At 38.4% G+C, this 14,785-nt stretch overlaps 1 protein-coding gene across 1 annotated transcript in view; it reads right to left on the bottom strand.

The window, feature by feature from the left end:
- slc35f1 (solute carrier family 35 member F1) overlaps nt 1-6,926 on the bottom strand; it is a 118,354-nt gene extending 111,428 nt beyond the window's left edge. Inside the window, exon 1 of the mRNA XM_084431464.1 lies at nt 6,542-6,926. Within this exon, the coding sequence (XP_084287590.1) occupies nt 6,542-6,651 (110 nt within the window). The 5' untranslated portion in view covers nt 6,652-6,926. The remainder of the gene's footprint in view (nt 1-6,541) is intronic.
- Between the last annotated feature and the right edge of the window lie 7,859 nt (nt 6,927-14,785).

The following is a 14,785-nucleotide window of genomic DNA, read 5'->3' as shown; positions in this document are numbered from 1 at the left end:
GCATTCACACTTATTCTAATGAATCGCACTAACAGAGCAATCGCATCAGGGTTCGTTTTAATCGGACCAAACATGGCAAGTATGAACACACCAGTATAAAGCAAGAATTCTTAAAGAAAAATGTTGGAGGATTTCGATATCGAAAGAGATTTCGAAGAGAAGCTACGTCATACGTTGGGTCAGAGGTCACCCTTTCACTGGTTTTTGGCTGAAATACGAAAGTCATATACACCTAGGATGGCTTGAGGGGAGAGTAAATTATGGGATAATTAACACTGAAAACAAATTAATACAAGCTATTATTTTAGTATTACTAGAAGTTAAGAATAGCGTTAAAAATGTAGCACGGCTGCTGCATTTGACTTAACATTTTACCAAGATGCCCAACCCCTCCAGATGTCACAGAACTCGCTGGGACTGCTGGGTAGATCAATTTCAGAGAAATATAATCCATTGTAAAACATTATCAATTCCGCCCTTAAACAACGTCCATCCATTTGCAAACATTATTAGCTGTAATGCAAGAAAGATATCTTAAGCAAATCTTACTTTGCTTGCCATGTGAACCAAATGGGTTTTTCTACAGACTAAATGTAATTAGATTTAGCTTAGCTGTCCTCACTGTCCATGTGTCAGAGAAAAGAACTGCTCCCCCCCCAAAAATTTTTTTGATTGAGATCACTGTGGACTGGCACAATATTAATCATTGAAACAAAGGATCTGTTTTTCAGCTGAACATTACGCACACACATTTTGAGGTGAGGACGGAAAACAGCTCTACCGAAGGTAATGGAGGACAAACTCCTTTTTAATGCTGCTCCTAACATGCCATGGGGAATTAATAGACGTTGCATATTTTATATCTTATTATGTCACATTGTTTCTGCAACCCCGTTGCACACTGTGAAAAGCAGTAACATGGCAGGTTTTACCCTTGATACAAGTTCACACAAAATAAAGGGTGTTATTTTTTGCCATGGAATTATAAAAATGTATTATAATGTGAACTATATGTGAATTATAAAAATGTGAGCATTATGCTGCTCTCACCATGCAACAGTTACTAGTCGCTCCAGACCTCCAAAAAGCATAAAGGATTCAAATTTTTGAGTGAACGGTTCCTTTATGTGGTTATTGAATCTAAATGGAAGACAATCAACCAGGGTAAAACAACCTTGAGGGTTATTCATGCAATCTGAATCTTTCCTCCATTCATGGGCCAGTTAAGCTTCGTATCGCACTGCTGGTTAATAGGGCATTGCTAGGTTGTTGCTAACGTGTTCGAGGTGGTTAATAAGGCGTTGCTGGTGGTTGCTAGGGTGTTCGGAGTGCTATGTGGTTTCATACTGGCAAAAAGAGCCTCTTAGCCTATATATAATGGTCTAGATAGATAGATAGATAGATAGATAGATAAAGTGTGATTTGATCAAAATAACTCTTATCTATCTAAATAAGCCATTTTATTTGAAGCAACACTCTAATCTGTATCACAAATAGTATCGGAAGTTTCACAGTACATTTTAGTGCATACGTTTAGGGGTATGAGCAATAACAGTAGTGATGTGGCACTAAATATGTTCATTTCTATACAGTGGAATGGTGCATCCTACTGGTTAAAAGATTCCTCAGTCAGAACAGCCTCACTTTCACCCTAAGAGCAGATTCTACTTTTGGCAGGTTCACAATGGGCACAGAAGCACCCAGTGTGCAACCTGATCTGCCCCTGCACAGATTCCACCTCCTGGGATATTGTTCTGGGAAATAAAGGCAAGTGGCGGGGATAAAAAGGACCAGCAGATGGCAAAGAGAGAGAAAGAGTGGGCCGCCTGACTCATCTGACCTAGGACTACCAGCTGTCGTCCTCTCTGCATAACCACACACACAACTGGAGCCAATGAACCCTCCTGTCCGGATACCCTCACACACACAGACACGCAAATTACCAAACACAACAACTCGAACAAGTCAGAGGAACACTTTGACACATTCAAAAGTGGAACGTCCAAATTACGATCGGAAATTAACCAGGGCTTGAGGCAGAAATGCCACCAAATGTGCCTCAATATTTCAGTGGGGGAAACGTATATATATATATATAGTCACTGTTTGGACTTAAATAGGCAAATACCTAGAGTCTATGATTGGATCATTATTGCTGTGATTATTATGTTTCTTGTAATGTTATATGTGTAGCTTTTCATTTCTTAAACAACCCACATTATGCTCATATTCCAGTATGACAGTGTCAAGATTCATCAGGCTCAAATTGTGAAAGAATGGTTGGGAGGGAGCATGAAGAATCATTTTCACACATGAATTGGCACCTCTGAGTCCAGACCTTAAATTCATTGAAAATGTATGCACCTCTTGATGGAAATAACATCACATCATTTATCTCCATCAAGAGGTGCATACATTTTTGGTCAAGATCTTGTATTGACAATGTAATGGCGCTTTTCCATTACCAGTACCAGCTCAACTCGACTCGCCTCGGCTCGCTTTTCGCTCCGTTTTCCATTGCAGATAGTACTTCCACAATAGTACCTGGTCATCATAGCGACGCCGCAGGAAACTGCCGTGACTTAATCTTCTACGCGACACACACCCGCTACCCACACACACAGGACAATGGAGGAAATCGAGTGTATACTGTTTTTGGATGTTTTTGTTTTTGCTGTTTTTTATTCAGGATGCTCCGTCTGGCACGTGTAATGATGACGAAGTGAATAGTGACGATTCTCTCTGACCAATCAGCAGTCTGCCGTGTTTCCACGTCACATTTTAGTATCGCCTCAGCTCGCTTAGAACCTCGCCGGAGGTGGTACGAAAAAAAGTACCTGGAAGCAGGTACGGGTACAACTTTTACACAGTGGAAAACCAAACAAAGGCGAGTCGAGTCGAGGCGAGCCGGTACTGTGTAGTGGAAAAGCGCCATAAGAGTCTAGCACTCTGTAAAGTCACTGAAAAACATCCCAAAGACTTTCAATTTCATCCTGGAATATGAGCATAATGTGTCTTCCTGCATGGTTGTTTAAGAAATGAAAAGCTACAAACTCCATCAATTAGGATTAGAAGAACTGTTGCCAAACAGAACATGCTAGAAACACAATAATCACAGCAATAATGAGCCAATCATAGACTCGTAAGCATTTGCCTATTTAAATCCAAACAGTGACTTTAAAAAAAAAAGATATATATATGATTCTATTCTAGAATCAATAAGTATTGGATTCAGTGAGACTGCAACACCATATAGTGGCCTGTAATAAATTCATATCCACACAGTCTTAAATGCAAATTTTGTGCTAGCATGATGGGTTTTGATGGAAAATAATAAAACACTAGCCTGGTTAAAACCAGACCATTCTCAGTAGTAACTGAGTTATGGTCTGGCAAAGCTTCATTAATAACTCATTTCCAAAGGGGCGTCACCAACGGACGTCGCTCAAATGCCTCTGGGCGCAATAGACGTCATTGTGACGTCATTACTTGGCGTGGCCAAACATACAGCAAGTTGAACGAGGAGAAGCAGAGTTGAAAGAAAAGAAAAGACAGAAAAAAGATGTTAAAATCCCGAAAAGGATGTGGAATTTACCGGGATACGTTAAATAGGTAAGACAGGGACGGGTATGTGGACAAAATCGGCAAAAAAAAAAAAAAAAAAGTGTAGTTAGTAGCTGTCAACCCTCCTGTTTTTTCCGGGTTTTTCACGTCACGTATTTGAGCTCTTTTCCCGCTGTCTTGCCGTTTTAGTATTTTCCTGTAAAATGTCCCAAAAATGAAAATGTCAACATTCATCTTTCTGTTGCTATCCCTCTGCTGACAGCAAAAATTCGTACTACAAAACTGCTGCATTAACTAAGCGAGTTGTGAAGCTAGGTCTAACGTGACTTTAACTTACAGATTGGCGTGAAATCGTGCTCTCACAACAACCACGCTGTTATCTTAAAAAGGCCAAAGGCTAAGTTTGATCCCAAGTAAGCAAAACGATGCTTTGAAAACATCTGGAAGGGCAAGGGGGTAGCAACAGGACAACAGTACAGAGACTGACAGGTCCGCTGGAAGGGCTAACGTTAATGTTATGAGAGTATTAAATTCCATTTGTGAATTACACATGAGACTCCAATGACTTGTAACTTCGGAACTGTTCTGAAGTGTAGGCGCTCACACCACAAACAAGGTAGTCGAAGATGTCTGTTATGCAAAACTGCGGCAGCAAGTCGTCTTCGGGGCTCCACTCTTTGTTGGGAATTTCATATGGATCCAAACCGTTAATGGTGCCCATTTTGTCCACATACCGGTCCCTGGCTTCCCTATTTAACGTACCCCAGTAAATTCCACATCATTTTCGGGATTTTAACATCTTTTTTCTTTCTTTTCTTTCTCCCAACTCTGCTGCTTCTCCTCGTTCGACTTGCTGTTTGTTTACATCCGCGATGCCATCAACATGGCCGCCACGTCCCAGAATGCAACGCGGCACCCAAGCCCTATTGGATAGACCTAAAACCAATCAGAGCGATCGTCATCGTGTAAAGCCATATGCTGCATCCCAATTCGCCTAAGTTACACTACGCCATAAAAGTATGTACTCTTTTTGTGAAGAAAAGGTATTTACTTTTGAATGTGTAGCAAAAAAGTAGGCAAGCTTTGGGACATACTACTTCGTCACCTTTATCGGTCGCGTGCATCCTGTCATGTAAACTGCCCTGTCAATCATCTTATCACAGTTAAAATCCTCTATTAAATCTAATTTAATTTCCTACCGTTTCGGAGAGAAATGTAGTAGCAGGTTCATCTGCCAGTGGGTCTTTCATGGAGACTGTCCTCATGTGTTTTCAATTTGAATATAATAATGCATTTAAAAGTCGGTGCGCTTCACCAACGGACGTCGCTCAAATGCCTCTGGGCACAATTGGATGAAACCAGAGCCCGTCTACGGAGAGCCTGTCCACTCCCTATTAAGCCCTATTGTACCGAATTTTGGTTGTAGTACCACCAGAGTTCCACTGGGGGCGCTCGCCATGAGTGCAAAATGAATGGGAGTCAATGGGGCTAGACGGCTAAATTTGTCTCTTTCACCCGATTGCCGTTGAGAAATCTCAGATCTGATTGTAGATTTTGCAAGTTCAACATGGGTTTTAGGTCGAAAGTTGAATGAACGAGTACTTATGTCGTTTTGATTTCTTACAGGTTGAGTTGTTGTTGCCCATAACATGCTAGCATTCTGCTAATGACGTCAGCATTCTGACGTCATTGACATTTTGAAAGACTTTTTTAAAGCAAATAAGTGACTCTAAAAAATCTAACACCCAGCAATGTGTAATTTCTTTGCATCTCCTTTCGAATACAACATTCAAATTACTAGACAAAAAATTATATCCTGAGAAAAGTGGATTTTGAGGGGTATACCGCCATTGACCTCCATTCATTCTGCACTCGTCCTGTGAGCGCCCTCATATGGAATCAGAGTGGAACTGCAACCAGTTCAGAAGCCGGAAGTGTAGTGAGAGTGAAACTTCTCGCCATATTAGACATTCTCTGATGAAACCAATCAGAGCGATCGTCATCGTGTAAAGCCCGCCCCAACGTTTCTGATTGGTGCCGTGATTTCGACGGATTAGAAATGGGCTTGAATGAGCTCTTTGCCAGACTTCTAGCAGAGCAAATCTAAATTTGCCGGAAGTTGTCTGGGTTTTCCCAGGCTAATAAAACACTATAAAAAGTAATCAATTGGAAGAGTAAAGTTAATTTCTGACATTGGCTCCCACCTAAACTAAACCTGAATTTGGCAACATCAGAACTGGATCAAGATTAGATTTTAGATGTCAAGATCAGTTTTATTTGGCCAAATTGTTCTTTTGTTCTGTTTAATTACACAACAGGTTTTCTGTGGCCACAATTGAGCAAGCGTTGTAGAGAGAATTCCTCTGGTGTCTGCGAGCACTTGTGATTGATGGACGCACACATCACAAGACAAAAGAGGCAAAGTGTGCATTTCTCCTCGAGACCTTTCCGTCACCGTGATGAAGTGAATCCTGACTTTTACAAAAAAGACAATCTGTACTGCTCACTGCAAGCATGCAGACAGAGGAACAGCATTGGAAATACGTTTTGTAGGAATCAATAAGCAATTACAGTATTTGCCATTAGAACATGAATATTTCATAAATCACTGTCCAACTGAACAGTAGAGATCATGACAAAAGAAACCTGCCCTGCTCATGAACGTAAAAACAGGACTTGCTTCACCTATCTATATGATGACAGACTAAAATAAAGATATAAAACAGGTTTATTATTTTGATCAGCTATCACAAACAATATTAGCCTACATATGGATGCTCTATTATAAACTCTAATGTGGCCACTAGAACATATATGGGTTCGGTTTACTCTGATGTTGATGAGCAAACCAGGTGCCAATGCAAAATAAACATCTCAATAAATGTGCTTAGCATGGCAAAGTTGAATAGATTTCTGCTGGCATGTAAGGGCAAACCCAAACATATCCTGATCCAATATCTCCAGTAGTTTCTCTTACCTGTCCAACACTTTCTTCATCCTCTGAAACACCGATGGTGATGCGGTGACGGTCTCTGATGGAATGGTCTCGATGGTGGTGACAACATGGTTCTGGTGCTCGGGCATCATCTCTAAAGCTGAAAACTAAAGCGCTCAATCAGTAAGCAGTGATCATTCCTGAGGCTCTGGTTATTCCGACCAGCTCCAGCTCTCCATATTGCAGGTGAGAATAAACAGGTGTATGTATCTCCAGTAAGTGGAGGAGGAGGAGGTGATGCTGGAGGCTCCTATAGGTCGCTGGATGTTACAGATTCATGCGAGATGAAGCACCTGTTTCTCTGTTTGATTTCTGAGCAGATGTTTCCCGGTGGTTCGGTGCGCATCTTCTGAACGCCAGAGCAGGACTGCCGTGATCATTGGGAGGCGGTGCGTTTTTGAGTGAAATAGACAGTTTGGCCGCTAGAGGCCGCTGCTTCCAACGGAACGCTTCAACCAATGGGAATGATTTTATTATTTTTATTTTTTTAACGAATGATTAATAAATCATTAATAAAATGCTGTAATAAATAAATATAATCAGATTTAATAAATGCTGTAATAAACAAATATAACAAGTAGATTTAATAAATGTAAAAAATAAGTAGGCTACTATAATAAATACACGCAGGGATATTTAGAAAATAAGCAACAAAAAAGACTATAAATGGAAGTAATAAATAAATGTAAGTACATTTACAACATGAAAATATAAATACTGTAATAAGTAAATATACAAATATTTGTTCAATGTAAAAAATAAAATGTGGTAATAAATAAATGTAAGCATATTTATTAATTATAAGAATAAAATACTGAATAATAAATAAAAACATAAAGCACACATATACACACAATGATAGATAGATGATCTGGAGAGAAAAGCTGATCCACTCTGGCAGTTTCTGCAGTCGTGTGCATTCAAGATGACGATTCAAAATGTTTTATAAGGTTTGCACTGTGTGTGTGTCCACGTAAACCCTACATTATGGGGACAAAATGTCCACACATAGACGGCAATATCCGAAATCCTTTTCCTAGTGGGGACATTTTTTAGTCTGGAAAACGGCTTATAAATCATATAGTGATGTTTTTTTGAAAATGTAAACATGCTGAAAGTTTTCTGTGATGGGTATGTTTATAGGGTTAGTGTGAGGGGATAGAATATACAGTTTGTAGAGTATAAAAATCATTATGTCTATGGAAAGTCCCCATAAAACACGAAAACACAACATGAGTTTGTGTGTGTGTGTGTGTGTGTGTGTGTGAGAGAGAGAGAGAGAGAAAGAGAGATTAAAGGTAAATTTAATATTTGTAATATTTGTCATTTTAAACTTTTAAAATTCAATTGAAACTTAATTTTTCTCATTTATTTCTGTATTTTCTTTAGATATAGGGAAAGAAACAATTAAGTATCCACTGTTATTGATTCTTTTACACACAACTAAATGAATTCTGTAGCTTTCTCTTCAGAGAATGTAATCTTGCCATGAGGAAACACTGAAAGTCAATTCCCTGTTCACCAAGATGTCAAAACAGAAGCCCGCGGTCAGTTAGCCAGTCCTGAGGGGGATACACATCTAAGCTGAGAGGCTTGTTAGTGTTGCCAAAACGCCAACAGTTATGGATGCTTTTGTTCAAAATCAATACATAGATTGCCTTTACTTGCAACACATCTTTGTGTTTAATGGTTATAGAACTGGAGCTCTGTTTTGAAGCTCCGTCTTTCAAAATACTTTGAGTTTTAAATCAACATCCACTAATGATAGATTAGTCTGTTCAATATCAGCCGGTTTAGGTTGAGAAAGTACTGTTTTCATACAGGCTTTGACCACCCATCACCCCTCCGTTGTCATGGAAACCAGTGGCCAGCACGCTGGACAGGATTCACTCTCATAAAAGACCTAGAGCAGCGCCATGACAGGTATGAAAGTGAGGCTGTGAGGGAGAGACTTGCCGTGTTTCCAATGGCATCCGCTGTAAAAAGCTGTATAAAGCTCCTAGATTACTTACAATTTTCCACAGCTTATATTGTCGGGAGTTTTTTGTCAACTGAAATTTCTTGGAAAGATATTTTTCCAGTGTTTCATGAGCAGAACAATACAAAAACACATTAAATAACAGTAGGCTACAGCCCATTGAAGAGATGCATGTCTGTCCCTCACAGCCTCGCTTTCATTCCCATTAAAAATCAAAGATGGCGCTGCTGTGAATAAGGTGTGAGAAACCGAAGTGTAGAGTATATTCTGTGCGCCTGAACCACAGAGAGAGTTCACTGAGAGACTAATACTAACAACAGGTGCAATCATTACTGGGCGATCGATCGTTCGTAGACCACAATGCAATGAGCACAAATTGACCTGTCCAAAAATATACCATTACTTTATTTTCAAGATGATAACTGGACACATGATGCAGCTTGATGAAGTCATATGTCAACAATATAGGACACCTTCATGTCTATCTTGGAAGTGCCAACTCTTTTTTTTTTTTAAGTATATACTGCAGTGTTTATTTAGATAAACATTTTAAGCATGCTATTTTGTCACATGACCTCATTGGGTTGCTTTGGAGTGACATCCTGTTATCATTTTAGGCATAAGAAAATACTTATTTAGCATTTTGAATGCTTTTTTTTTTTTTTTTTGTGAGAGATAGAGAGAGAGAAGATATCATGACTTTAAAAATGATGATGTTAAAAATCCCAGCCGTAAATTTTTTTGGTTCATTCATCATCACAATGGAAATTAAATGTCAGCTTGAGTGCATACTGCATACGTCTAAAAGTTGTTAATGCAAACAGAAATGTGTGCAGTGTGCTGTACATAGTATATACTGCAGAAATAGTAGTATGTTAGTATGCTGTTCCAAACACAGCCAATATCTTAAAATCAATTTCTTGACTGAAAGACTGGGTTCCAAATCTATTTAAACTTTCATGCAGCCTGCAGGATCCTGATATATAACCTTTTTACCTTTACCTTTTGCTGAGGGCCCATGACTGGTCTGGAACATGACTGCTTTGTCGAGCAGCAGAAGACAAACACCCTATAACAAGACAACGACCTGACAATGTCTGTGCTATAAATAGGCACAAATTCAAATCAATAAAAAGGAGGGAACAGCAGAGCTCATAAAGCGGGTCCTTGAGTGGATTTATGAGTCCACTAATGCATCTTGACTGTTGTGTGTTCCCTAAAACAACCTAATGATAATTTAGACTTTGGCTAATCCACTACAAGACGTTATTTTTGTAGACAGGTCTAAATTATTCTTTCTAAGCACTTCAGTTTAATGTGCTCTGGTGATCAATCGATTTGTTTCTATTCAAGGTGTTGCGTGCTGCTGCAATATTTCTGTTGTTAGCCACGGGGGGAGGAACACCATAGAGCTCGGTCGATGAGTTTCTCTGACTGACTGAAGGTCCACGCGGGCTTTTGCTTTATTGGAAACACGTACAATAAAAACAACAAAGGATTTTGAACAAAAAGCTCCATATAACACACCATGAAGGTCATTCTGATAGACACAGAAAATATCATAATCCATCAATTAAAGGCTTGTATGGTCAGTGTATGTTGATTTGCTTTGTTTCGTTTTTCTTCTCCTTCAATTTCAGTAAAGTGGGACCATGGGACCACAAGGATACGAGACTTAAGATCCATATGGATACTGTATTCCTCAACGAAGCCCTCAAATGGTTCACATTTCATTAGACACTGTGTAGAGTCATTGTTTAAACTAATCTATCATCTAGCCTATCTATCATTCATTACATGTATGTATTTATGTGCTTTATGTTTTTATTTATTATTAAGTATTTTATTCTTACAATTAATAAATATACTTACATTTATTTATTACCGTATTTTCTTTTTTACACTGAATAAAATTTACTTATTGCAGTATTTATATTTTCATGTTGTAAATGTACTTACATTTATTTATTTCTTCTATCTATCCATCCATCCTTTTCAGCTCTATCTATCTATATATCTACAGTGGGTACAGAAAGTATTCAGACCCCCTTCAATTTTTCACTCTTTGTTATATTGCAGCCATTTGCTAAAATCATTTAAGTAAATTTTTTTCCTCATTATTGTACACACAGCACCCCATATTGACAGAAAAACACAGAATTGTTGACATTTTTGCACATTTATTAAAAAAGAAAAACTGAAATATCACATGGTCCTAAGTATTCAGACCCTTAAGTATTTAGTAGAAGCACCCTTTTGATCTAATACAGCCATGAGTCTTTTTGGGAAAGATGCAACAAGTTTTTCACACCTGGATTTGGGTATCCTCTGCCATTCCTCCTTGCAGATCCTCTCCAGTTCTGTCAGGTTGGATGGTAAACGTTGGTGGACAGCCATTTTCAGGTCTCTCCAGAGATGCTCAATTGGGTTTAAGTCAGGGCTCTGGCTGGGCCATTCAAGAACAGTCACGGAGTTGTTGTGAAGCCACTCCTTCGTTATTTTAGCTGTGTGCTTAGGGTCATTGTCTTGCTGGAAGGTGAACCTTCGGCCCAGTCTGAGGTCCAGAGCACTCTGGAGAAGGTTTTCGTCCAGGATATCCCTGTACTTGGCCGCATTCATCTTTCCCTCAATTGCAACCAGTCGTCCTGTCCCTGCAGCTGAAAAACACCCCCACAGCATGATGCTGCCACCACCATGCTTCACTGTTGAGACTGTATTGGACAGGTGATGAGCAGTGCCTGGTTTTCTCCACACATACCGCTTAGAATTAAGGCCAAAAAGTTCTATCTTGGTCTCATCAGACCAGAGAATCTTATTTATCACCATCTTGGAGTCCTTCAGGTGTGCTTTCATGTGTCTTGCTCTGAGAGAGAGGCTTCCGTCGGGCCACTCTGCCATAAAGCCCCGACTGGTGGATGGCTGCAGTGATGGTTGACTTGCTACAACTTTCTCCCATCTCCCGACTGCATCTCTGGAGCTCAGCCACAGTGATCTTTGGGTTCTTCTTTACCTCTCTCACCAAGGCTCTTCTCCCCCGATAGCTCAGTTTGGCCGGATGGCCAGCTCTAGGAAGGGTTCTGGTCGTCCCAAACGTCTTCCATTTAAGGATTATGGAGGCCACTGTGCTCTTAGGAATCTTAAGTGCAGCAGAATTTTTTTTGTAACCTTGGCCATATCTGTGCCTTGCCACAATTCTGTCTCTGAGCTCTTCAGGCAGTTCCTTTGACCTCATGATTCTCATTTGCTCTGACATGCACTGTGAACTGTAAGGTCTTATATAGACAGGTGTGTGGCTTTCCTAATCAAGTCCAATCAGTATAATCAAACACAGCTGGACTCAAATGAAGGTGTAGAACCATCTCAAGGATGATCAGAAGAATTGGACAGCACCTGAGTTAAATATATGAGTGTCACAGCAAAGGGTCTGAATACTTAGGACCATGTGATATATCAGTTTTTCTTTTTTAATAAATGTGCAAAAATGTCAACAATTCTGTGTTTTTCTGTCAATGTGGGGTGCTGTGTGTACAATAATGAGAAAAAAAAAAAACTTAAATGATTTTAGCAAATAATCTCACTGTAAATGATTTCTGTTGTTTTCACAATAATATTACTGTATTCTCAACAATTCCCTACTGTAGAATGGGAATATAGTAGGCTATGTTACTGTAGATTTTGTCATTTTTCACATCATTATTACTCTTAACATTTTCTTACGGTATAAGCTGTTTACAGCATGTTACTGTATATTTTACATTGCATTCTGGGAAAATTAGCCAATTTTAAATCTAAATACAGTAGGCTACTGACCAAAAAAACAACCACACACCTCCTCATACAACGGCTCTGTGACTGACCGTCAGAGGCATCATGAAGATGAAAGCCCACAAGAGTAGACTATGGTAGGTTAACTACATTGTTTTTTACTTTTTAAATCGCTTTATATGTTTTATTCTGATGTTATTTGCAATATATAAAGCTACGTTTTAGTTAATACGTTTTTGTTAAGAATATCTGAGCAAGCGATATAAATATAAATAATATAAATAATAATAGATATAAATAATATGAATTTATTATATACTAATTTATAAGCGTTTAATAAATTTTCTGGCCTTTTCCTCCCGCAGCGTCGTAAAGACTAAAGTCCTCCTAGGACTGGAGTAGACGTTAAATTGGTAGGTATACTTCAAAACACATGTAATCGCTTTATTTGTTTCATACAAATGTTATTTGCAAGGTATAAATACGTTTGAGTTAATTTATATCTGTAAGAACATCTATCTATCTATCATCCTATTCAGCACTATCTATCTATCTATCTATCCTTTTCAGGACTAACTATCTGTCTATCCTTTCAGCACTATCCATCCATCCATCCGATGTTCATCATATCATCAAAAGGTCAAAATATGATACTGATCATTAAAATTATTTTTCAAGCGGAAACAAAATATATGACTATATAAAACTTATAATTGTATACAAACTCTACATACAATACATTTCCAAGGAAACAAATTGTATAACATTTAAAATTTCAGATTTACATAAAAAATAAATTGATACATATTTGATAAAACAACAACAACAACAACAACAACAAAAGAAACAGTGCATTTCATCACACAAATATCTTGCTGGGCTTCAAATTTATGACATCTGCAAGCAAAACAGTGAACATCTTGTCTACTCAAGTTTCCATTATCATTTAAAACAAAGGTGTAATATGAATTTATTAATTAGACAGTGCATAATTCCATGCCACACCTCAAATTTATTCAAAACAACCATCAGAATGACTTGTACACCAGTGACCAGCTACACTCTTTTGTTCCCAACATTCGCAGGTAGGTCACGCCAATTTGTTCTTCAGATACTCGCAAACATCTTCACATAGGCTCCTTGTTCTCAGAAGATTCCCTCAGTGCAGCTATCATTAGTTAACAGTTGGTAAAATTGATTTTTCACATTCAGCCACTCACATGAAATTATTAAAATGAAAGATTTAGAGACACAAAAGACAAAACTAGATTCAACGAGGCTTGAGGTAATAAACCCATCTTGCTAATTGCGGTTTGTGAACCACACACACTGACTGGTTGTGAATCCACATTTAAAAAAATATGAAAAGAAATCTAAGTGATATGAAAAATAGCAATAAATAAATATGGAAAAGCTTGTAATACATTAAAGATGATGAGGGACATGTAGACTGAATTTCAAACTGCATTGAAAATCTAAAGCCTCGAAGCCAAGTTTATGTTAATCTACAGCGTTATTCCGTCCTCCTGAGGCGAACATGCTTTTAAAAATGCAACGAGGTATTTTCAATCCCAGCAACAATCCATAATGAAACTTCTATGAGAACATGGGAACATAAAAAGCAGAACTCTGTAGTTGGCTGTAGATTCGAATAATAGATATTGAACCATAAAACGCATTTTCCTTCTCAAAATAACCATTTTCACAGTCTTTTACCTCAAAAAAAAAAAGGAGTAAATGACACCTGACAGAAGCCATGAATATAAGTCTCGGGATGTAATCGGTGGCCCAGATGTTCATAACACCTCCTGTCCTCACTGACTTAAGTGTGAACTACTTCAGAAGCTGCATTTTTGGACATGGAGGTGTTTAAGATTTCCATTTCAAATAAATGCTGTTCTTTTCTCAAAAAATAGTGTATGTATGTATGTATGTATGTATCATTGATAAGAAATGTTTCTTGAGCAGCAAATTAAAATGATTTCTGAAGGATCATGTGACACTGAAGACTGCAGTAACGATGCTGAAAATTCAGCTTTTCCATCACAGGAATAAATTACATTTTAAAACATTAAACCAGAAAATAGTTATTTTAAATTGTAACATTATTAGCAATATCACTGTTTTTACTGTATTTATCGACCCCAAACATTTGAACAGGATTGTATGTGAACAATATGAACAAAAAGCTATATTACTATAGAGTAGCCAAGACAGCACTACAGTTCCTGTGACTGGTAGAGCATGTGGCTCGAAATGCCAATGTCATGAGCTCAATTCTCAGGGAGCATAGTGATAAAATATATAGCCTGAATGCAAGTCACTGTGGATAAAAGTGCCAGCCAGATGAAGAACTGTCAGATGAAATTCAAGTTAAGAGAAAAATATGCACACCAGTCAGAAGCAGGAAACCGCAACAGAAAATCATTCCTCTTTTCACGTCGACTCCACTGCAGAAGAATCAATGCCACTCTCAGTACAAC

The sequence above is a fragment of the Rutilus rutilus genome (genome assembly GCF_951802725.1).
Source record: "Rutilus rutilus genome assembly, chromosome: 15".
NCBI classification, from domain to species: Eukaryota; Metazoa; Chordata; class Actinopteri; order Cypriniformes; family Leuciscidae; genus Rutilus; species Rutilus rutilus.
Note: the sequence above shows the minus strand (reverse complement) of the source record. Positions and strands in the feature narration are given on the sequence as shown.